Source organism: Enhydra lutris, unplaced genomic scaffold (assembly GCF_002288905.1).
Source record: "Enhydra lutris kenyoni isolate GAN:26980312 unplaced genomic scaffold, ASM228890v2 scaffoldscaffold43, whole genome shotgun sequence".
NCBI lineage: Eukaryota > Metazoa > Chordata > Mammalia > Carnivora > Mustelidae > Enhydra > Enhydra lutris.
In genome coordinates this window covers 7786827-7812640 of record NW_019154127.1, presented here as the reverse complement: position 1 = coordinate 7812640, position 25814 = coordinate 7786827, and the positions used below count along the sequence as shown (strand labels likewise).

Sequence of the window (25814 nt, the reverse complement as noted above, 5' to 3'; positions counted from 1 at the left end):
TAAAAGTACTTTCCTTCCCTAGGTTTGTGAGCCAGTAAATGATTCCTTTAATAAGCACAATGGACACAAATCAAACCACTTGAGATCTTTAACTGGCAGCTTCAGTATAAAATAATTTTTGCAGGAATGTTAAACTACTTACTCATACAGAGTTGAACATTTTTGTTTTGGGTTAATGTCCCACAGCTTCTTATTACGGACAACATATTCACTACTGTGCTGCTCATAGATAGCTTCAAATTCTTCTACATCTTGCCGAAGGTGGTCAGGTACCACAAATGGGCCTGCAGGATTTGAATTGCGTCTGCAGATAAAAAAACAATTTTGTGAATCATAAACTTGTGAGGTTACCCAGATAATATTCCAATTTTACACAATTTAAAATTTATAATATAAAATGTATAACTTAAATTTTACAATGCAAAAAAACACTACCAGAAAATTCAATGTGGAAAAGTTACCCTTCCACAAATACATATATATGCCTGACCGCTGAGTAAGCACTTTTAACTAAGTACCAACCCTGGTCCCAAGAGCAAATTTTCTGAAACTCCCATTTTTAAAAGTATAATGTTACATTAATTGTAACTTGTTAAAGAGAAAAATGAAAGATTTTATTATAACTGCTATTAAGTCAAAATGAGATTGAGACACTTAATAAGAAGATTCTTTTTCTAAAATATAAGATTCTAGCACTCTAAAAAGATGTGGTAGTTTCAGTGTGAATTCTAAAACCAGGTTTTAATGGCTTTAATTCCTTGGCTCTGTTATTTACAAGCTTCAGGTTCTTGGGCACATCACTCAATTGTACCACTCAACTATACTGTGCATGACGGATCTCCTTATCTGTAAAATGGACACAGTAACAGTACTTACCTCTCACGGTGGAAGAGTGGATTCAGTGAATTTATATATGTAAAGCCAATGGAACAGTACCTGGTACGTAAGTGCTATCTAAGTATAGGCTATTACTATTTTAATTTAAAAGAATTCTTCCATTTAGAGAATCCATGAAAATGACTGTGGGAAAGCACCTGTTTTGACAACTCCTTTAAGAAATGTGAAAAAAAAATATGGGTTTCTAGTCCCTAAAGGAATGACATAAAAAGGTCACTGCTACTCACTACTTTTATTTCTTCATATGTCTGTTCGTTTCCTGAAAACTCAGTTTCAACAACCAGACACAACTGAAAACTGCTCACATCTAAAGTTAAACCACAACATCATGCACAGCTTCTGAAACATCTTCCTCTCTCCTACTATAGCAAATATGCTACTGATTATCAATAGGACATTTTTTTCACTGAACATATTAAGGACTATTTTCTAGGATCTTCCCACGGTATCTTGCACACAGTAAGTTCCCAAACTGATCTAATGAATGTCATTAGCCCAGTGGTTTTAATGTAGTTTATATGAATTCTTAATGCAGACAAGCCACACCATTTATTCAACCAAGATGGATCACATCAGGCTGTCCTAACAGATGCACATCTTTAGACAGTGAAGTTAGGGAAATAAAACACAAGTTTAATTTACGTTAAATTAACACGACTTGCTAAGTCAAAACTTTTGAATTAAAATGAAGCAAAAAATTTTAATTGTACTTACTTATGATCTTCACCTGAAGTGACAGTCTCATTATTTGTTGTTACTGAAGCTGTTCCAGACCCCACTAACATAGGCTAGTTTAAAAGAAAAATGAAAATGACTTTCCACCTTAGAACTCTATTAACAAAATTAGTATTAAAACCAAATGCTTATATAAATATGCACGCAAACTGCCAATATATGACTTAACTAAATTTTTCTTGTGTACAGGAACACATAGTAATAAAAGTTACAACAGCCATAAATAAGCCCAAATTAACATTCAGGTAGTTTTCAATTCTCTGAAAAATTTTTAAGTCAAAGATAAAAAGACAAGTTTTTTTTTTTTAAAGATTTTTATTTATTTATTTGACAGAGAGAGAGACCCAGCGAGAGAGGGAACACAAGCATGGGAGCTGCAGAGAGTGAGGGAAAAGCAGGGCTCCCACCAAGCAGGGAGCCCGATGCAGGGCCCGATCCCAGGACTCTGGGATCATGACCTGAGCCGAAGGCAGACACCCAACAACTGAGCCACCCAGGTGCCCCTCCTTTTTTTTTTTTTTTTTTTTTAAAAAGGCAAGTTTTAGTGGAACTTAAAAACAGCTGCTCTTATCCTCCCTTATATTTGTTCCCAGTCTCAACTCCTGTCCCCCTGAGCCCCCACATATACAACAGCCAAGAAGAACCCACCATAAGATAAACAGCACCCTATTTATCTCATGGGCTTGGCATGAATTCTAGATTAAATCTTAAAAAAAAGTCTTTCTCTATAAAATCCTTCAAAATATCCCCCCAAATTGGTTAATTCTAATTTATATATTCAATTATTTTATACAAGAATTGATACAGAAAATATACCTTTGAATCTTTTGGCTTCTTTTTCTTGCCTTTATTTTTTATCTTGGAAGAATTAAACTGGAAAAATGGGAGGAAAAAAACAATGAAAACTCAAATAGCAGAATTACGAAGCTCACAATAAAGATATCATAGTGTTTTAGCCACAAGTTGAATATATATAAAATAACAAAAATACTGAACAAAAATAACATTTAGTATATTAGCGCTAGTGTTATGATCTATAACAGAAAGGAGAAAGCTGAATGAGGACTATAACTAAAACTGCCCCAACATTTTAAACTCATTTTTAAGAAGGTTTATGTTATTTTAAGCAACTAATCAGTCTTTTAGAGTAACTCCAGTTATATGCTACTAGCATTTTAATGACATTCCTTTTACTAAGCTAAACTAGACGCTCTACAGCTGGCTAAACCCTGGGGGCACAGTGGACTTAGAAGACACTTAACTGCCCATGCTGTGTTAGCTGTGTTTCCATACTTACCTGGGCAGTATTTAACAGCAGATTAAGACAAAATTTCAAGTACAGATGACCTGATACTAAAATTCAGTAAACAAGCATCTTTCTGTCTGAAAACTGCCACAACCTACTAAGAAAAACTCTGTGATTATTTTAACTTGAACTCAGTTCGCAGCCATTCAAAACAAAGTCTCTTTACTTTCCTTACAGTGCAAAACATTAAAATTTTAATCGTTAAAGATAGATTTTCATTTTTATGCCAGGAGAAGACTAAAGAACTCCTTCCCTATTTCTTGAAATTAACATTTATTAGTTGCAAAACTTTATGGATACTGTCTAATTTAAGCCCCTAAGTTTGCTGACTGTCACTCTAAGAGGAAGACTGGTATTAACTTTCTAATAAATGAGCATACATCAGCCAGAAATCCTCCAGATTTGGTTCTAGAATGCCACTGTGATGTAAATGAACACTGGCTTGGGTACTCCTCTCTTCTCTGGCTAACACAAATTAGCACACTACAGTTAAAGGAATCAAGTAACTTACCGGCACATCACCACTGTCTTGTTTCCTTAACACAGTGCAGCGGCTATCTGTAGAAAAATACCGATGATTTGTGAGAAAATGAAAGTTTGCAGTGCCAAACAACACATTAAGCCTTAAAGGGAACCACCCCAGATACTACTATCATCAACTATATTCTACTCCTTATTTGGCTTTGACACTAATTTAGTTTAGAAACCAAGAGCAAAATGGCCCATTAAAAGGAAACAAACCACAAAGAACCACAAAATGTGAATCCAATTCAGCACGATTTGAGTGCTTTCTAGGGATCAAACTCTATGCCAGGTGCCGGGAATACAGAAATGCAAAAATAGTCCCTGCCACAGATAAGCTTGTGTCCTAAGTTTTATTGTGCAACATACACTAACAGGCAAACACTTGTAACCCAGTGTGCTAAATGCCTCAATAAATACAATGGAAACAAAACTAATGGAATAATAAAGTTTTCAAGGATAAAGGCCCAAGGAGAGGTCAGGGAGAGCTTGGTGGGGGAAGGCTATATGAAAGTGAGACTTGAACAACCAAATGAGTAGGACATGGCTGGAGGAAATGCCTGAGGAAAGACACAGGCAGGAAAGCACAAGGAAGGTTTGCACACCTTCAAGAAATGAGATGCATGTATAGAGGGCAGATGGGGAGAGTAATGATAAACCCAGGCAGATGATGTGTAGGCAAAACGAAGCAAGTGTTTAACAAAATCATTACACGATCAGATGTTCTAGAAAAGTCATTAGTGGCAATATAAAGAGGAAGATCTGGAGTGAAAGGTCTAGAGGCACAGAGACCAGTTTGGAGGCTACCAGGATGGTCTAATGATGGAAAGATTACTAAGGCTCTGATGTAAGGAAGTGGAGAGGGACAGGAAAGGACAGATCAAAGATAAAGCTTACTGACAAACTAGACATGGGGTAATAGGAAAAAGGAAGACGTGAGACTAATTTCAGGGTTTCCTGCTTAGATACAAGACATACAACAATGTTACTAAGAATAATTTAGAAAAAATAGATCTCTAGGGATAATAAGAAGTGGGTTCAGCCACACTGCCCTGAAGGGGCCTTTTAGCTGTCTACAAATAAATACCAACAGGAAAATAGTATGCAGAGTTCAAGAGAGGCTGGAATTCCAACAAATTATCATAGCATTGGTGACATTATTGAATACTTTCATTTACAAGACCAGTGGATTCCGAAAAGTTTTAAGAAATAGAATCATCCCTTTAAATGAAACGAGGTAAAACTGAAACTATCTGGGATAAAAGTGAGAAGCAGAGCTACTGGAGGAGAAAATCTGTTGGGATGGCCAGTCATTTGGCTGGTGGCTTCTGACTTTATGACTAAAAGTAGAGGAAGAGTCATAGCCAGATGGACTGCATCGTTAGGGTACCAAAAAAAAAAAAAAAAAGTGCACACTAAGAGGGTGACCTTTTTAGTTATTTTTGTTGTGTGATCCAAGCATCAGGTTTTATAAGCTCAATCACCAAACAGCATTTTATTAACAGTAGCAGCAAACTGATGGCAATAAATGCAGGCTATCAAGTAATATGTTGCCTCCAGTCACAAAGCCATCTATATTTGAATGTGCTCCTTCCTAAGAACCACAACAAAAAGCAATCTTTTTAGTTCCTTTTACATATGAACTTTATAATGTATGGTACTTTTGTACAAGGCCAGATCTTTTAATGTGCCCTTTAAAAAAAAAGCATGAAATTTAAAAGTCTAACTCTTGACAGTCAGTAAAGCAGATGCTGAGGAAGTGGAGGGAAAGGTAGGGAAGGGGGGGTATCATAAGACACACATGTAGTACCAAAGATAAGAAGTTAAAATCAGGGGTGCTTGGGTGGCTCAGTGGGTTAAAGCCTCTGCCTTCAGCTTGGGTCATGATCCCAGGCTCCTGGGATAGAGCCCTGTATCGGGCTCTCTGCTTAGCAGGGAGCCTGCTTCCTCCTCTCTCTCTGCCTGGCTCTCTGCCTACTTGTGATCTCTGTCAAATAAATAAATAAATTTTAAAAAAAAGTTAAAATCAATTTAGAATCTAAGAATATCAGAATTTTGAAGCAAAATGGGACTACACAGACCATGGGCTCCAAATCCTATCATTCAATGATAAACTAAGATCCAAGAGAAGCTAAGGAATTAACTACTAGTCATCCTATTCTGCTCAACTGGACTCCATGCTGCTACCCAAACAGGTGACCCAACTCCCCTCAACCCCATGTCTCTTAAGTCCAATGTCCAGCTGTCTGACTACACCCATGTTCACAGCTCTGACTCGAGCCCTGCACCAAGGCTTCACCTTCCCAAGGAAGAACACAAGTGCCTGATCCTCCATTTCAACCACCAGCACCTTTCGGGTCCTCTCTTACTGAGCTTATGTCCACATTTTAGTTATTCGTATATTCATCTCATTCCCTTTTCTACAATATAAGGTCCTTGAGGGCAGGAACTAGCATAAACATTTCTGAGTTAACACCCAGCTTGGGTGGGAGCCTTAAAGCAGTAGTAAAAACTAGGTTTTTAGGGAACTGAATGAGAGAAGAAGCTGGGCCACAGCCTACTTTCCTGACTCCCCATTCTAAGTTCTTCCCACTACAACAGCTATGCTATTTCTAGATTCTGCAAACATCACCTCCTCTGCAGGGCGATGTTTTCTTGAAGGTTACAATTTAAGCCATTCACTGATAAATTCTGTCCATTTAATAAACAACCTTTGCGATGATACTGTCAATGTATCTAAGATGAGAAGAGCAGGTATCTTATCAGTGTAACACACCCATCTGAGCACCCCTACCACACTTAGCTCAACAGAGTAAAAGCATGACATCCAAAAAAAAAAAAAAAAAAAAATCACTATTCTTCATCACTTACTTCCCCAAATAAGCAGGCTATACCATAATAATTCTATTTTGTCAAGTATTAAATAAGCTAGGCTCTTCACAGATTTGTTTTCCCTGTCAGACCAGATATAATATACATTGAAACTCAGCCCACACACCCATTATGTCAAAGAACTCGTCTAGAGCATTATGCAGCACCGGGAACTTGTCTCTGTGCTCTTCTAGCAGCCATATTAAACACCGCGCTTCCTTCAGTGATGTTGGCTCACAGAAGTAATCAAGTTGCTTTCCTTCTATAGAGGCTAGTTTATGACCATATTTCTCATTCCAGAGAAAAGTCATGATGCTAAAATCAAGCTCCTTAAGAGATGCTCCATAACGAGAAAAAAAAGGTCCTGTGGCATCTAAACCTGTAATAAAAACAAAACCCAAATCAGAAAAAGGAAAAATCATTTACCATAAAATCCCATTCAATCTTACATCTCTGAAAGCAGTTCGGTTACAGCTTGCCGAGATTTTCAGTGAAAACACACGCCTGAATACAAACTTGTTCAAGCTACTTTGCACTCTAGGAATACCACTTAACACCGACACGCTAATTACAATAGTTCTTATCTATTAGTTGAATAAGGTGGGCCAAAGCCTTCTTACATACTTGTTCATATATTACTGGCTTCTATGGTCATTTTTATTAGACTTCAGCAATGAAAACAAGGCATTAAATTCCTGTAAAATTATTACAACTTTTTTACTAATTCAAAATGATTTTTATCCTAATTAGTACAAACTAGCAAGATTTTAGTTCTTTTCTACATATATTCTATAGTAACAATAAAATGGAAATTCTTCGCAAGTGCCTTTAAAACAGGAAAGGGGTAAACAAACCACCCTTCCAACACCTCCTTTAATGGCTCCTTACCCTCCTCCAAAAATCAGGATGGTCACTATTCCCACTTTTATTCCACCTTCTAACAATCAGAAAAAGAAACGGCTGCAACCTCATACCACTGTTCCGAAGGGATGATGAGCCCCTACCCTTACTAACACAGCCTCCAAAAGGCAAAGACCAGTTCTGGTCTATCTTCCCACCAATCTCAAATACAGCACAACTTGCCTCTTATGTCAGCCACAGTTTCTCAGCATATGAAGCGGACTGCTGAGTCAGAGTTACCCTGGATGGGTTTCCTCCAAATGAAACAGTTACCTTACAGACGTCATGCTGCATGAAAACATGTGCTCACTGAAGGGAAGGCAAGAGGTCACGTCTACAATTAAAATGTTACTCTCCCCACACCTCACATATAAACCGACCTCTCATGTTAAACAAACACATGACGTGACCCTACAGTATATATTTTTTGTTGAGAAGGAAATAAAATTCCAGGAACTGGAAATTACTTGCCTTTAATAAATAAATATGAGCTTTACATCAAGGATATAGTATAACCTTACCACTCAACATGGTTGAAGTCATTTTAGAGCTTTTTAAAATAAAAACTGCATTAAAATAATGTGTATATACTTATTAAAATGCCTTTAATTTTCAGAATAAATGTGAATTATATCAAAAGGACACATTAACATTTCCGTCAGTGAGCTAGAAGGCTCAAATGCTACCATACACTGGAAGAACAGTGGCAGGCACTCTTGTCTGGGTAAGCATAAGCAGAAAGCATCCTTCTCCTTAATCTATCTTCCAAAGCAGAATAAAGTGAAAAGTAACATTATAATTTACTTATTTGATTGTTAACAGATGCAAATGACAACCTTATCACTTACAAGTAACATTCTGGGACCAGAAACCGATGCAGACCTATGCTCAAAGCAGCAACACTTAGCTATCAACTATGCCGAGCTTCCCGCTATCTTACTTTGTTTCTACGGACAGAAACTTATCAATATAGTCTCTGAAACTCTAGAATTCTAAGGGCTCCACGTCCCTAAAACTTCCAGCAGATGGGGGTGACCGCAGAGGCCTGGCATCTCACTCTTTGGGCTCTGCTCCTCTGCGGCTCCCGCTGGCCTTGGGTCCAACAGCTGCCAAACGAATCACCTACTCTCTGAGGCCAGTTACCACCTAAGTCACCGAGACAAACGGTGCCCTGGTAGGTACCCAGAGAAATCTCAAGCTAGCGCTCGGCCGCGACTCTAGCTGCAGCTGCTTTCTGCGGTCCCCGCGTGGCCCTGGGCAAAGGGCCTGCTTGGGGGGAGAGGAGGGTCTTCCTCCACCAAATCAGGAAAATCAGGAACAGCAGCAGAGTTTTAAAATCCTGTGATCCAACCTCGGAGTATTTTTCTCACAATCCTTAGATACAGATTTGCTTTCAGTGATCCTAAGCATTTAGTTCCACCCACTCTTCCTCTTAAGTTTTCTCGGGAATCGGACTAGAAGTGATGATCGCAGAGGGCACTCAGTCACCTCCAGGGGGCGCTACTGCCCCCCCCAGCCCCGGGGCCATAACCTGCCTAACACTGACTTCGTTTAAACATTTACAAATACTTTAGCAAAATACAGGACTGGATCTTCTGACTAAACTTTATTGTGTTTACACCTTTTCAAAGTGTACTGTAACCTATCGATAAAATAACCTAAACTGAGTTGGAAGGGAATAATATTTTTAACCATAAAAATTTGTAGTCCTACATTTTAAAAAAATCATAAATGATGACAGAAAATGAAAAAGGGATTAGAGGCCGATGTCCACCCCTCCTACTAAGCAGCAGCTCTAGAGCTCAGTGGCATACCAAAGCTGTTAAGTTTCTGGATCCAAGCGGCTAATTTTGGCTCCACTTCTTTAAGCTCGCTCAAAACATGCAGAAATATCCTGGTCTTTACTCTATTCTTTTCTTGAATCAAGTGACGAATGACATAGTCCACTGCTTCATTTAGAAAATTTCTGCTAGAAAAACAAGTTGTATAGTCTTCTGTGCTTAAAACCTTCCAAGAAAGCAATTCTTTGAGAAGCTTGGAAGTGTTCAGAACACCAGATTTTATCTTGTCAGCATATTGCTTTATGCACTGCAGAATTCTGTCATCAAGGAACTGGCAATTCTGAACGTTGTCTGCGGTTTCTAAGGATAAATAAAAGTGTGTTAAAGTGAGCAACAGACCAATCTGCAAAGATATAAACTGAGAAGAGAAATAATATAGCACTACATAATAATATAAAATATGCTTCAGAGGGATTCTTCATGTTTTAAATAAACTCAAGAAATTTTAAATTTGGAATATACTTAATAATACCTTTGAAAACATATGAAAGTTCACATTAAATCAAACATATCAAAAGTACCTTATCTCCTTCACTGTACAGCATTCATGTAACATCTAAAAACTTAGTTCTTTTAAAATAAGGTTCAATAATCCTAACCCAGGCTCATCACTACCTATACTTTATATTTAGTAACTATGTCTAATCATTAACAATGCAAAGGGTTGGGGAGCCTGGTGGCTCTGTCTTTAAGCGTCTGTCTTCCGCTCAGGTCATGATTGTGGGGTCCTGGGATCGAGTCCCACATCCAGCTCCCTGCTTGGCGGGAAGCCTGCTCCTCTCTCTCCCACTCCCCCTGCTTGTGTTCCCTCTCTCACTGTGTCTCTGTCAAATAAATAAATAAAATCTTTAAAAAAAAAAAAAACAAAAAGACTGCAAAAGGATTTTTTCTAGAGTTGAAAGGGTCATTTATTTATGAATTCAATTAGTATTTGGTAGTTATTGTTAATGTTATTCATCTTACTGTTGGATCCTAAACCATAGGTCCCCATGGAGATGTTAACTCCAGGCTGGAAAATCTCTCAGAAGTTCATCTTCCCAACCCATGCATCTCCCTAATGGATTGCCATTTAGCCTCTTGAAGCATCCAAAATTAAAAAAAAACAAACATTCACTGGAGACTTCTATAGTAGGAAGGATAATTTTGACTGATTTGTGAAACATTAATGGAATACTAAATAAAAAGTAAAAACAAGAGGAAGTGTTTCATTTTGGTAACAGTCGTCACAGAAAATGAGAAAGAATAACTTCAACTGAAAACTGAAAGTACTCCTGGGGATGTAATGTCCAGCACGGTGACTACAGTTAATACTACTATATTGTGGGGCACCTGGGTGGCTCAGTTGGTTGGTTAAGGGTCTGACTCTTGATCTCAGCTCAGGTCTTGATCTCAGGGTCATGAGTTCAAGTCCTGCACTGGGCCCCACGCTAGGTGTGGAGTCTACTTAAAAATAATAAATAATAATACTGTACTGCATATTTCAAAGCAGCTTGAAGAGTGGATCTTGAAAGTTCCTGTCATAAGAAAACAAATTCTGTAACTATGCATTGTGATGGATGTTAACTGGACTTACTATGGTGCTCATTTTGCGATATATACGAATATACAATATATATATCATGTTGTACACCTTAAACTCATGTAATATTATGTCCTTTATTCCTCAACTTAAAAAAAAAAAACAAACTCTTAATTAAGAAAAAAAACCTGGAAGTAAATATGCTCACAGGAACAGTATAATCACATTCCCATGGTTATCAGGGAATAATAACGAGACAAACATAAAACAGAAGGCAGGGTTAGGTAATCCCTACAGCATCTTTTATGAACTGCTTCTTTATTTGAACTCAGCATTATTTCAGATAATTAATAGCTAATTCATGTTCAGTGTTTTAGAATCTAACTCTGCACAGTGGAATTTACAGAACACTATCAAACATGCAATATGCACGTCAGCTATTATTCCATCTTCACTGCGGTGATGAAGAAGCGGACAAAGATCTTGCCCCACGTTAGCTTATGCTATTCCTGTGTCTGGGGATTTAGAATCCCTGTGTATGTCCTGCTTCCAAATACAGTGCTCTTTACACCAACCTCTCCCCATCTCAGAGCAACACAAGAAAGTAGCGGTACTAAAATACAAATTGAAATCTAAATTTCAATTCAGTAACAATTAATATAATCCCAAATAAGATGGATATTTGTGTTTATACTTTTAAGCAAGAGGATATTACTTTCATCATGCCTCTGACTTTAGCATACCTTTCTGCTCTTCAGTTTTGGGGGGATTACTCTCTCTTAAGTCCTCTTCCATTCTTTCTTGTGCTAGTTTTTTTGCTTCTTTTTTTTGGATCTTTCTCTTCAATTTTTTGTCTTCTTTCAGTCTTAGCTTCTCTAGGCTGTTAAGAATTTACAATTAGTGATAATTCGCCTTTGTTATAAACTCAGTCAACTATCTGCCTATTACAGAAACCATCCTCCAAGTAGTAAGCTCAAAGTTTCCCTTTTAATACAGAACTTGGCCTGCATCTTCTCCTTAATATAAAAAATTTGTTGACACATGTTCAATTAAAATTAGCGTACTTATTTCATGAAAGCAAGAACTCAGTGACTGAGTAACTCATAATTAAGGGTGGCATGCAAACATTGTACAAATGTTATTTCCATGTATGTAAGTTATTGCTTAGGGTATATAAAAATAGTATAAATTATCCTGCAAGATAATACATATGTACACTCATTTCAAAGAAAGATCACACAGTAAAATATTATTTTCACATTGCAATAATGGCCCACAACACTGGAATTTGCTTGATTTGATTTACAATGAATTCCCTTCAACAAATAATTCCATTCATCTTTTCTTTTGTTTTTTTCTTGGTCACAAAGACAAAAAAAATCACTTCTTGGAATGGAGGACAAGAAGCAAGACCAAAAAGAAGGAGGAAAAAAAAAAAAGGACTGGAATTATTTGATCTAAACAATAATATATACAAGTGAATATTTTTTACAGTATATTGAGTTTTTCAGGATGAGAAATAGTCATTGGTTCAAAAATGTTCTCTGAAGAGAGATAAAAAAGAAAAATGCTTTTGGAATTAAAGTTTAAACAACTGAGAGCTAATTGTATTAATTTTATCTAAATGCCAAAGCTATTAATCAACATGTCATTTCACAGCATCAAATGTCATAATTTTACTTAAAAATTCAACTACCAAATAATACTTATTCAAGCTTTAAGTATTTAACCAGAGGCTTATTATCTTTAAGTTTTAAATATCCATAAAATTCATTTAAACACCACTTATTTGAATAAGTATATACAGCCAATTTTTAAAAATAATATAATTTAGAAATCTGCATTTATAGAAGTATATTCTAATAGACATGATTAAACTACTGATTGATAGTTAAAAATCTTACCTAGAACATTTCTGCTTCAGAATAGGTCTTGGAGGAACCTTTTCCTTTATGACCTTGTGTTCAAACTTTAAACAAAACAAAGACATCCAAAATTTGTCTCATACTCTCATGACGTAAAGCACAAAACCATAAATAACAGTTCAGAAGCACACACAGCCAATGTTCAATTTGATATAGAACAGGGATGATGTTCTGACCCAGAAAAAAGCCCAGAAAAGTTTAGCAAAACAATTTACTGAAAAGAGGAACAAAAGAGTAAACATACTTTAGGAAGCTCAAAAAAATATATATATATTAAGAGTAACCAGATCAAATAAACTACAAAGACTTTTAGAACAACCCACTCTTAGTACTCCCATATAGTGAAGTGAAAGGTAATCCTTCAAAACATCCTCTCCCCTCCCTAAGAACTCCACCCTCATTAATACCCCAAAATTTACTGGGGGTTAAGAAAACAAGATTATCAAAAAGAACAAAAACCATGAAACTAAAATGTAAAAGGTATCCTCTTTTAGGAAATGAAAGAATGTGAGAATCCTTCATTGCAGAGATACATTCTGACATCCTAGTATTTCTTATATTTTCTTAAATTAAGGAACATTTCTCCTAGATAACACAAGATCCAAATTGTACAATTACCCAAATTTAAATATTTTAAAGTTATAAACATTTTGGTTAACAATTTGGTAATATTTTCCTCTATTAGATTACTTACTTCACATTTCACTTGACCACCACTGCTGAAAATGATTATCTTAGAAATGATTCCTTCACAGTCAGGGGTAAGACAAATTCCTTGTAGAAAATCCTATTTGATTAAAAAAAACAAGTGCTATATCTCAGAATAAATTTATATATGTACACAATTTTAACCATCAGGAACAGTCAAGATATGTCTAAAACCTCCTTTAGGAAGCACTGAAAGTCCCTGCTCCTTGTCTTCTGACTTTCAAAGCCTCCCTTGGAGAAGGAATATACTCCCAGCTATAGGACTGACCACGTGACTTGCTTTGGCCATTGTAGAGTGAACTGACATAATGTACCCTACATCCACGCAAAAGCTTTAAGAAACAATGAACGGACTGGCCATTGCTCTTTACCCTCTTCTACAGGAACATGTTCTGGTCACTCGTCAACCTCAATTCAGAAACAAAGAACACAGCTACACAGACAAGAGCTGCTGGCCCACAGCTGCAGAACTCTAGGACAATTAATGTAATCAAGAGATGACCTTTTCTTATTATAAATCAAGATATACTTAGGCTATGCATTACTTCAGTATATCCTAGTGCAAGGTGACTAATTTACAGGGGCTATTTTAACTCACAGGAAAGAGCACTAAGGGTGCATGTATAACTAGAGACCTTGAATTAATGTCAAAGACACGGCAAAAGTGACTCAATGGCAACAATTATTTGGTTATATCATTGTATCTTTAGTTAACTATGTGAAAATGCATAAAATGTGAGAATTTATTTCTACCAAAGTTGAATAATTCCTCTTGCTAAGAAACACCTAGCACAAGCACCTCACTCTTCTCTCCAACAAGAAAAGGGCTTATATGAAGCTAAGCAGTGTAGAAAATGGTCTTCTTAACTAATGATATACTACATGCTGGCTAATCGAACATAATAATAAAAATAAATAAATAAATAAATAAATAACATTAAAAAAAGAAAATAGTTTTCTTTTTTAAAGTCCATAGCTTTGGGGCGCCTGGGTGGCTCAGTGGGTTAAGCCGCTGCCTTCGGCTCAGGTCATGATCTCAGGGTCCTGGGATCGAGCCCCGCATCGGGCTCTTTGCTCAGCAGGGAGCCTGCTTCCTCCTCTCTCTCTACCTGCCTCTCTGCCTGCTTGTGATCTCTCTCTGTCAAATAAATAAATAAAATCTTTAAAAAATAAATAAATAAATAAAGTCCATAGCTTATAGGAATCAGAAACAAATGAATGCAAATAAGATTACAAAATTGTGCCTTCTCTCAAAGGATATCTAGCTAATGGTAATCAACATTATCTTGCTAATTAAGAAAATGAATAGTGCCACAATGAATAGTGGCAGGGCCAAATTTATTTCTTAGTACAAAGTATATCATCAAATTTGGTAGAAAGTGAAAAATGTGAGACCCTAATGCTACATCAGAATACTAACATCAGACATTTAAACTTTTATTTTTGGTAAGATTCCCCATATAAAAACTGGTTAAATATTTTATTAAAGGCCTCTATGGTTATTGCCCTTATCTCAATATAAAATAAATACAAAAACTGATTTTGTACTTTTTCATTAAAGTTTTAATTTAAAACTTTTTAGTTATGGTTAGAATGCACAGAAAAGAATTGATATTCACTAAAAACGTTTCCTAAGAATCTCAGGGGAAAAAATTAACATAAATTAAGCATACTACAAAATCCAAACTGTGAACTTACCTTGTCAATTTTATCATTAAAAGTTGTTGTTTTCAACTTCTTCCAACAGTTCATGTGAAATTCTATCTTACAGTATTGGCAGCAGCTAATTCGTATAAAACCCTAGAGGTTTAAAACAGTGATTAACACAATTTAAAGATGCCAATACATACACACTCTCTTTCACAATCACAACACAGATATTAAGCAAAGAGAGAGCTGTCTGCATTCACCTGGCAAAGGTAACCAGATATCACATTCTCTCCTGGGGAAATAAAATCCTTCTATACTCCTAAATCCCTAGTGCTAGAGACAGAGAACTTGACTGATATATTCCTATCCATAGCATACATCATCCTTTACAGTATCAAATGATTTACAAACATTATTCATCTGATCTACTAACCAGGGAGAGTAGGCAGTTCCTATCTTCTTGAATAAAGTAAGGCCCAGGAACTCAGTTAAGTGCCAGACCTGGGTTCAGACTTAGGTTTCTAGGAGATAATTCAGTGGTCACAAAAGCCTTTAGATTTCCTAGACTCAAATTTTACAAGAAATTAAAATTGCAACCAATCACAAGTAACAGTCTCGGGGTGCCTGGATGGCTCAAGTGGGTTAAGCCTCTGCCTTCAGCTCAAGTCATCATCTCAGGGTCCTGGGACCAAGCCCCACATGAGGCTCAAGGCCCACATTAGGCTCTTTGCTCAGCAGGGAGCCTGCTTCCCCCCCCACTCTCTGCCTGCCGCTTTGCCTACTTGTGATCTCTCTCTGTGTGTCAAATAAATAAATAAAATCTTAAAAAAAAGAGAGGAGTAACAATCTCATTTTCTTTCCTGTGCTCTTAAGAAATAGGCAAGTTATATGAACAGTGGCTAGAAAGGGGAAATAGAATTAGCTAGCCTGCCTTCTTAGGTTACAATCCCTGCACTCAGTGTTTATTTAGTGGCCCTGGGTCCCCAAATGAGATGATGCAGACCTACAGAAGTCCAGAGGATAGGGCAGAAGAGAGGACATGAAACTGCCAACAACAGAAAACTTGGATACCTCCAATTACAGAATTTGTTCTGAATCCATTTTAAGGCACAATTCTGCAAGTTACTGTCCTACTGTACATTCATTATGTACCTTGAAGTCTGGATCAGTTATATATATCTGGATTTTGGAATATCCACGGCACTTCTGATAGCAACAAATGGCATCTGGCACTGGAGGGAACCTGCATTCTTCAATGAATTTCTCTAACAGCATCTAAAACAAAAATAAACAAAAACAATATTATAACACTCATTTGTCAATAAAAGTGCTTATGATTTCAATAACTTCTTGCCATCAAAATACTTTCAGGGCACCTGGGTGGCTCAGTGGGTTAAGCCTCTGCCTTCAGCTCAGGTCATGATCTCAGGGTCCTGGGATCGAGCCCCCCATCGGGCTCTCTGCTGAGTGGGGAGCCTGCTTCCCCCTCTCTCTCTCTGCCTGCCTCTCTGTCTACTTGTGATCTCTCTCTGTCAAATAAATAAATAAAATCTTTTAAAAAATAAATAAATAAATAAATAAAATTTTAAAAAAATACTTTCAGCATATGAATGACAAAATGTTTTTTAGAGAAGAAAAAAACTACATATAACTTTTAAAGTTTTTCTTTTTGAAGATTTTATTTATTTATTTATTTGAGAGAGTGACAGAGATAGTGAGAGAGCACATGCCAGAAGGAGAGGGAGAAGCAGACTCCCCGCTGAGCAGGAAACCTGATGCAGGGCTCTATCCCAGGACCCTGGGATCTGGACCTGAGCCAAAGGCAGTTGCTCAACTGACTGAGCCACCCAGGCGCCCCTTAGCTTTTCTTTTTAGAAGGAGGTTGATACATGGGGCACCTGAGTGGTTCAGCTGGTTAAGTGCCTGACTCTTGATTTTGGCTCAGATCATGATCTCAGGGTTGTGAGATCAAGCCCTGCATCAGGCTCAGTGCTGTCTCTCCAGTGCTGGCTTTTTGTTCTCAAGAGTTCCTCTGTCTCCACCCACCCCAATCTACTGTAAAGAGAACATCCAGTGATTTTTTTATTTTAACAGTTTTGTTGAAATATAATTCACATATCACACAATCTACACATTTAAAATGTATATAGTTCAGTGGTTTTCAGTATATCCACAGAGTTGTTCAACCACGGCCTCAGTCTAAATTTAAACGGTTTTATCACCCAGCAAAAAATTCCATCTCCATTAGCAGTCCCTTCTCATTTCCCCCCAATCCCCAAGCCCCTGACAACCACGAATCTACTTTGTCTCTAAATACAGATCTGCCTGTTCTGGAAATTTCAGGTAAATACAATCCTACAATACGTGCCTTTTTGTCTGGCTCCTTTTACTTAGCAGGTTTTCAAGGTTCATCCATGCTGCAGTACTTACCAGTACTTTACTTTTTACGGGCGAATAATATTCAGTTGTACGGATAGGCCACTGTGTGGTTTTATGAATGGCTTATGAATGGTTTTATTTAACTACTCATTGGTTGACAGACACGTGAGCTGTTCCCACCTTTTAATAGTGTTTTAATTTTGAAGTGTTGCTATAAACATTCATGGACACATTTTTGTGAGAACATATATCTTCCTTTCTCTGTATCAATTGTAGGAATGAACTGCTGGGTCATGTGGTAACTCTGTCTTTACTCTATTGAGGAGCTGCCAGACCATTTTACACGTCCACCAGCAATATATGGGGGTTCTGATACAGAGACATATCCAGAGATATGTACCAACACTTCTGACTGCCTTCTGGATTAGCCATCCCAGTATGTGAAGATGTATCTCATTAAGGTTTTAATTTGCATTTCTCTGATAGCTAATGTTGCTCAACATCTTTCACAGGTTTACTGGCTACTTGCAGAAATTCTTGACAGATATAGGTCTATTCAGATCCTTTGGCTACTTTTTCATGTATTTTTTTATTTTTTTAATTCCAATATAATGGCTACTTTTAATTCAATTGTCTAAAACTATCGAGTTTTAAGAGTTGACTCCTGTGGTTATTTTAAAAAGCTTTTGCCAAAAGCAATTTCTGTATACATGCCAGTGTTTCCCACAAGTAAAGGCCTACTCTAGTCAATCCACACACAATTTAGTCTTTCCAGAACTAGCAAAGCATCCTAGGTCTCTGGATATGAGAACAAATTTATATTTTCCAAGTCCTCAAGTGCAATCTTAATAATTATTGTCGCTATGATGAAACAACAATGCTATACCTTTAAGTGTAAGCAGGAAGTCACGCTACTTAATAATGAATGCCCTAATTCAGAATGCCGAGATTCAAGTCCCACCTCCACTACTTCCTAGCTGTTTAACCTTGAGCTCATCACTTAACATCCCTAACATCCTTAATATTCCTCTTCAGTAAAATGAGAATAATCATAGTACTCACCTTGTAGGATTGCTATAAAGACTCACAGGTATGATGAATGGAAGCTGTGAGACTGGCACACAGGAAATATTTAACAAATGTCAGTGATTCTCAATAGTCTTTAAAGGGGAAACACATGTGGGGATGCTGAGGCCAGAGAGGCCCTACCTCTTTGTCTTCTGATACCTGAGTCAATCAGTGCAGATGGGCTTTTTAATTAGTAAGAAGATCTCTGAATAAATAAATCGTTACCTTTATTTTCCCTGGCTGAGTCTCTTCAATAATCACATTACTTGTGGGCCAAGTTAACACTCCAGGAAGACGACAAATCAAGGTTCTTGCTTTCTCAAAATGATTGAGAGCTTCTAGATATCTAAAGTCATAATTATGAAGAAAGAAGGTATTAAACCTGTGACAAGAATTTTCATTCCCCACAATAAAAGTTACAGAATTTCAAGTCTACTAATAAGAATACATTTGATAAATCACTGTTCAGAAATATTCAATGGAACCTATATTTTCTTTAAAAAAACAAAGGCATGTTGACTCACTATACTGTACACCTGAATATAACATTGTATATTAACTAACTAGAATTAAAATAAACACTAAAAAAAAAAGGCATTTATTCATTGTTTGCTATATAAGTAACATAAATTAAACAACAAATCTGCCTGGACACTGACATTATTATGGTAGGTGCATACTAGTCCTTTTAAGTTTGTAATTTATTGGGAAACCTGGGTGGCTCAGTTGGTTAAGCATCTGCTTTCAACTCAGGTCATGATCCTAGGGTCCTGGGATTGAACCCCACGTTGAGTTCCTAGCTCAGTGGGGAGCCTGCTTTTTCCTCTCCCTCTGCAGCTTCCCCTTGCTTGTGCTCGCACTCTCTCTCATTCTGTCAAATAAATAAAATCTTAAAAAAAAAAAGTTTACAAAAACTAAAACAGAAAATTGAGTGATGTGGTTGTTCGATTTTTATTTGTTTCATTTACTAAGCTAATTAGATTCCTATAGAGAAATGACAACCCTTCACATCAACTAATTAATCATAAATAAATTCTTTTTTTTTAACTCAACTCTATTAGGATATCTATTTAGTAAAAACCACTCTTCTGAAAAAAATCTAAAGGGATTGTATATGCTGGACATATTTTTTCAGCCATAAAGAATAAAGTATTTTAATAAAACAAATGTGTATGCAAATTGTTTTAACTACATGAAATGTTTTAGTTCTGATTCATGTTTTTAAAAAAATGTCAATAGATTCCCATAGTCCATTCAACAAAAGAACATTAACACATTAGATTATAAAGTTAACCAAGTCCTTATTATTCTCTCAGACTAGAGAAGAAGAGAAGAAAGGTTTCCTGCTTTCTTCAATCTTGAAATGACTTTCCAATTTAAGAACTTTTTTTGCCTATGGGTAAGAAAAATTCACCTGCAGAAAAGCTAGACCATCAATCATAAGACAGGTAACAGCAGGACTTTACCAGAAACTGCACATTACAACAGCAAAAACCAACGTATTCGACACTGAACCCCAATCTTATTTCGAAATTAAAATGTAAATGCTTTTCAAAATGGCAAAGACTTCTTCATAATTCCCATGATGTTACACACTTATGATATATTCCTAGATCTTAGGAATAATTACATGTGACTACTGCATTAAAACCATGTATCTTAAATAAGTTATGCCAAACTTTGAAATTAATTTCATTTGCTGTTACTATACAGATGATTGCAAATCCTCACTACCTCTCCCTCTGCCTGATTCATGTATAATTCAGTCTGGTCACACAGCAACTTCAGGAAGTAAAAGAACTTTCTTTAATCTCTAAAAAAAAAATCTATAAAGGAAGTTCTAGGCACATTCCAAGACTGGGTTCCCAAGAGTCCCAGGAGTCTGATAAAATTTCCTTTAGGAGCACCTGGCTGTTTCAGTCAGAAAAGCATGTAACTCTTGATCTCAGGGTTGTGAGTTTGAGCCCCAGGTTGAGTGTAGAGATTATTTAAAAACAAAAATCTTTTAAAAAATTTCCCTAAAAGGACAGATGAAAATTCAAGATTAAAAGCTATGAATGATATTCAATCAGTCAACAATTACTTCTGTATAAAGTAATCTAACACACCTACCAGGACACTGGGTGTTAAGTGCCGAAACAGGGAGATTCTTGGTTTTCTTTTTGTTATCGTTGTTACAGTTAATGATAGTTTCATCGTGCCAAAAATACTGAACGCTTCACAAATCTGTGTGTCATCCTTGCACAGGGGCCATGCTAATCTGTTATTATTCCAATTTTAGTCTATGTGCTGCCCAAGCAAGCAGTGAACAGGGGAGTTTTTTTTTAAAGCTCAATGCATAATCGTATCCCCAAAGGGTCATATAGCAATTTGGGAAGATAAGACATGAAACATTTGCAGAACAACTACATACTAAACTTTGAGTAGGGATTCCAACTATAGAAGAATTTCTGAGAAGAGATTTTTATTTCTAACTCATTATGTCTTTGAACAGGTATCTATCTGTTCAAAGACACCATCTTCATACAGGTTTTTGGGAGAAACAGGTATTTTGGTAACCAAAAAATTATACAATCAGACTTGTAAAGCATTAGTTTATATCAATTCAGTCACTATTTATAAATGACATATACTAACAGAAAAAATACAAAATCCTTTGTGTCAAATCGTCTTGTTCCTGACTTTCTTAGAAGATTCAAAATAAGGAAGCACTAGGAGCTGAACTGATTGGCCATACTTCAATAATTAGTATTGATGTAGAAATGCTGGTCCTCTAAGCAAACATGATGATAATAGTTTGCCACAGAGAAGATAACAATATAATTCCAGAAAAGGGACCTCCACATTAGACTTCAACTGAGTTATCCACCCTGAGTGTAAAAGAGCATAGTTTCTACTAACCTGTTCTTTTTCAAATATACTTTTCCAATTCCACAGTAGGCCAAGCAATCAAGTCCCTCATTGGGATAATGTTCAATCATCCTCTTAAACTGGTTTTCAGCTTCAGATAATTCCTTCAGTAGCAATAAAAATAACGATCACTTAAACTACAAAAGAGACACTGGAACAGATTTTATCTAAAGGTTGATTCTTTTCGTGTAATATTACAGATAACTATGTATTCAAAAATTTCTATGGCAAAATTAAACCTTCTGCATTATTTTCTTTATTTTCTTAGCAAATATACAAATTTTGACCACAGGATATACAGAGACACAACCAGAATGATCTGGCTTAAGAATCAAAAATTGGTGTGGAACACACCAGACAACAAGCCAAATGAACATTTACTAACACACAGAAAGGGCCTGGTTTGTGCTGGCTAACACTAAAAAGTGTGAATTCATAGTAAAAAGACTGACTAGATGCAAACACACCATGACATATATCCTCGCAAGTGCTGCTCCCTGGGATATAGGCACTCCAATAATGCTACCCACAATGTTTTGTGGCATAAGAAAGATAAATGACCTATTTTTTAAAAAAGTGCTTTAGCAAAAACTTTACAAAACTTAGAGTACATTCTTCTGAATATTGTCAATAGTAGAAACTTCTTTCTATTGCTTTGAATGAATTCTGTTTTGGAAAAGTCCAGAAGAAATAGCTCAAGGCAGTCCTGGTAACCCCATGTGGGTGAAAAAGGAAGTGTCACTACAAAATGAGAGTTTATAAGAATTGTTGAGGTCAGTTCTAAAGGAGGCATTCCAAAAATGTTTTAAGTAACAGCTGTGCTGGAGCAAATACATTGCTTACTTTGGGGGCATTCTTTTAAATGTCCAAGTTCTATCATACCTGTTCTGTTGTTTTAATCAGTCTCACTATTTCAAAGTAAATCACAAATGTAGTGAACTATTTCTTCAATTTTGATATTATTAACATTATTAAGATATTTATTATCACACTGCCACAATAGGAGAATTGGAGATCATGAAGTCCTGTCTCCAACAATCTATTAGAAAGAATCTATGAGAAAACAGAATTAGGCCTTAATGGAAGACATTCAACTACCACATCAAGAACAAGGAAAGAAGCATGTAAGAAGGAGAATAAACCTTAGACACTGTAAACCACTTTCAGAATGGAACCTAAAAGATGGCCTCATTCTTATTAGGTAGCAGTTAGGGTTAAGCCTTCATTTAGCCAAGGAAGCTTGGAGGCCAAGTTCGCAGAAAGGATGTATTATACCTAAGGTAATTCTAGAGCAGTTTTAACTTTTACTGAAAACTAAAAACCACAGAAAACGAGTTATAGCTGACAGTGGAACAATGCAGGGGGTAGGGGTGCCTCATGCAATGGAAAATACAGGTATAACTTTTGATTCCCCCCAAATTTTACTACTAATAGCCTACTTGACTAGAAGCCTTATTAATAATATAAAGATTAACACAATTTATATGCATATTATATACTGTAACCTTTTAATATAGGAAGAGAAAAGAAAATCATAAGAAAGAGCAAATACATTCATGGTACTCTACTATGTATTTTTTTTTAATCCATCTGTAAGTAAACCCATGCAGTTCAAACCAGTGTTGTTCAAGGGTCAGCTGTATAATGCTGTGCCGTGCAGATAAGCACACCGTCCAGGAGAGCACTGAAGGACCATGAGTATGCTCACACCTATTCACTGATTGTACATGGTTCCGGAAGGCTGCACTCCAGAAGATAAATACGCAAATACTACCACCCAGAACTAAGAGATCTTCACACAAAGTTGAACACTCCTTACTTAATTTCCCCAGGCTCATTCCTTCCTTCCATCACTAAATGTAACCATTATCTTAAACTAGGCTAGCCCGTGTTTTTTTTCACCTTTACAAGAGGCAGAGATAGTTATAAACAATATATGCTTTTTTTCCCATATGTTTTCCAAATTGTACGTAAGTGGTTATCACGATGTTTGTTATGTTCTCCAACTTGTCTCTCACTCAGTGTGTTCTCTTAAATCTGTGATGATACAGATTTACTTTTTATAAAAGTAAAAAAACTCCTACTGGTTGTCTGGTATAGCTTTTTTCTAATTGGATCATATTTTTTCTTCAATAAAAACAACACAGGGACGCCTGGGTGGCTCAGTTGGTTAAGCAGCTGACTTTGGCCCAGGTCATGATCCCAGCGTCCTGGGATTTAGTCCCACATTGGGCTCCTTGCTCGGCGGGGAGCCCGCTTCTCCCTCTGCCTCTGCCTGCCATTCTGTCTGCCTGTGCTCACGCTCTCTCTTTGACAAATAAAAAAAACAAAACAAAACAAAAAAAAACAACACAAATTAAACAGGTATTTCAGAAGAAATTATCAGAAAAAAAATAAGCCAAAGAGGCAAAACTGTTTTTTACATTATCTTCTAAAATTAATGGCATATTTTTACTATTATCTCTGTTATAAATCTTACCTCAGGCTGTCCTATTCCAAGGAGAGAAACAGCAAGTCCGTAGACTACTAAGACATAGTTAATCATGGCCAGGTTCAACTGCTGTCAATAAAAACGCTCCAGTTAAAAATCTGAACATAATTTTGCCCAACCTGCATCAAACCAACCTGTTAGCCACAACAGAGAAACAAAACGGGTATGAAATCTCTCTAATCACTATAACCAGGACAAAGGCCAAACAAAATTAGAAAATATATTTTATAAAGATATGCAGTTATACTAAAATCAAGTATTTAAAACACAGAACCACTGTCTCAGAGTTCCTTGAAGGGGTGGTTCAGAGCAAACTAGAATAACTGAGTCGCCATATTCTTTTGCACATGAGTGGGTACTATGACAGATTAAGACATTTGCTTACAATCCTGCATGAATTATTTACCTAGCTAATTCTTTCTAAATGAAAAGATGTGATTAATGCAAGTCCGAAACCTTGGTCCAGTACTTCTATAGAAGCTGTCAAACATTCTAATGAACACCAAGTAGAGAGCAAGGAGAGAGTCTAACCCTGGTCGTATATTGAGTGCAACCACAAAGACTGAATCACAGCGTTAGCTGCTTCTCACCACCCGGAGCAGATTCCGCTAATCTCAGGTAGGTCTAAGGTACGTTAACATAATGAAGTTAAAGCCGTGGTTCTCTTCTGCATTCACCTGAAATGCACCTGCATTGAGATACAAAGTGAAAGACTACAATTTTACCTTTATTTTTTGAGGATCTAAACCGTTGAGCAACTCCGTGAAGGCCTGTGCAGCACTGCGGCAACGCTGCTCCAACAAAGCCGTGTAACCATCCTGGATTAAGCTTCTCAGCATTTTCATTATATTAGCAAAATCCTGCCAAAAAAAAAAAAAAAAAAAAAAAATTCTATTAGGTAATCCAGAGCTAGCTATGTGTGTTTAGCCAAAAACTCAAGATGCAAAGTTCATCACAGGGCGGTTACATTTTATAACTGATTGTAAAATATGTAAGTAAAAATATGTAAGAAGTAAAATATGTAAGCAAGTAAGCTGCCCTTCATGTGTTATACTCCCCTCTCTACATGGCACTTTTCCAGCGAAAACTGTAAGGTCCTGCTTCACCATTTTATTTCCAACATTCCTACTGCTGCTACTCATGACAAGAAAGGGTACTTCATTTTACCTGCATGGTTCTATGACTTGCTCACTTTTCCAGATGGAAAAGACAGCATTCAGAAGTTCTAATAGCACAAACAGCACAGAGAATACCAGCCACCATTTAAGTAACTGTTTGGCTGACGAGAATTAGATAAATAAGAACAAGCAATTTACTGTTCACAATCAGATTTTAACACCTACCCTCGTGCTCTGGAATAAACCTTAATTCTCAGCAAGAAAGGACATTTCAATCCTTGGTTCTACTTCTGCCCAACATGTACTTGAATAGAACTCAATAAAAAAAAAAAATTATCAGGAAAGATAAATGTAAAGAGAAGAGCATAAGAAATAAAAAACAAAAACGAAAGTGCTAAGTGAGAAAAAAACTTTATCTCTGGGTATATATGTGACATGCATTACAATCTGAAGTCAAGTTTTAGTTACATGGCAACAGCTATCAGTCGCAAAATTCCATAAAAACTAGACAGACTACACATTAAGCCTAGATTTCCTAACTCCTTGACTTACATGGATTCACCATTCAGGAAAGCATAAAATGCAAATATGCATGTGATATTCCTCACTGTTCCTAACAGTAAAGATCCAAAAGGAAGCACCGTTGTACAAAGCACAAATGGAAGAGCAGTTTGGTCACAATTAACAAAAGCTGTCTACTAGTTTTCATCCAGTAACTCAAAGTTTAGGAGACCTTTCCCCCAGAATACACACAGAAAAGAGCAGCTCTCACATAAACTTGGAATTTCTTAGAATATTTAAAAAGCTCAAGAGTACCTGTATTTATGTTAAGACATGAATTTTGAAAGTTATAGATGACAATGTGCTATCCTTAAATGAACTGATTCCATTTTAATCTTTCACATTCTAGAAAAGAGAGACCTATAACCTCCTATTTTCATCAAAAATTATTTCTCTCAAATTAAAAAAAGAAT

At 36.5% G+C, this 25814-nt stretch overlaps 1 protein-coding gene across 6 annotated transcripts in view; it reads right to left on the bottom strand.

The window, feature by feature from the left end:
* The window catches only part of LOC111155775 (tetratricopeptide repeat domain 3), a 123632-nt gene that overhangs the window by 40989 nt on the left and 56829 nt on the right, over nt 1–25814 (bottom strand). For 3 of the 6 annotated variants that reach the window (XM_022516166.1, XM_022516169.1, XM_022516168.1), the window contains 15 exons: nt 24448–24582; nt 23711–23791; nt 21223–21335; nt 18547–18667; nt 16027–16149; nt 14923–15024; nt 13211–13303; nt 12496–12560; nt 11335–11471; nt 9046–9372; nt 6459–6710; nt 3450–3496; nt 2449–2505; nt 1612–1685; nt 143–304 (listed from right to left, as the gene is read on the bottom strand). In XM_022516166.1, the coding sequence (XP_022371874.1) occupies nt 143–304; nt 1612–1685; nt 2449–2505; nt 3450–3496; nt 6459–6710; nt 9046–9372; nt 11335–11471; nt 12496–12560; nt 13211–13303; nt 14923–15024; nt 16027–16149; nt 18547–18667; nt 21223–21335; nt 23711–23791; nt 24448–24582 (1889 nt within the window). Of the gene's footprint in view, nt 1–142; nt 305–1611; nt 1686–2448; nt 2506–3449; nt 3497–6142; nt 6197–6458; nt 6711–9045; nt 9373–11334; nt 11472–12495; nt 12561–13210; nt 13304–14922; nt 15025–16026; nt 16150–18546; nt 18668–21222; nt 21336–23710; nt 23792–24447; nt 24583–25814 lie in introns of all 6 variants that reach the window. The other 3 variants (XM_022516164.1, XM_022516165.1, XM_022516167.1) reach the window with 2 other exon arrangements.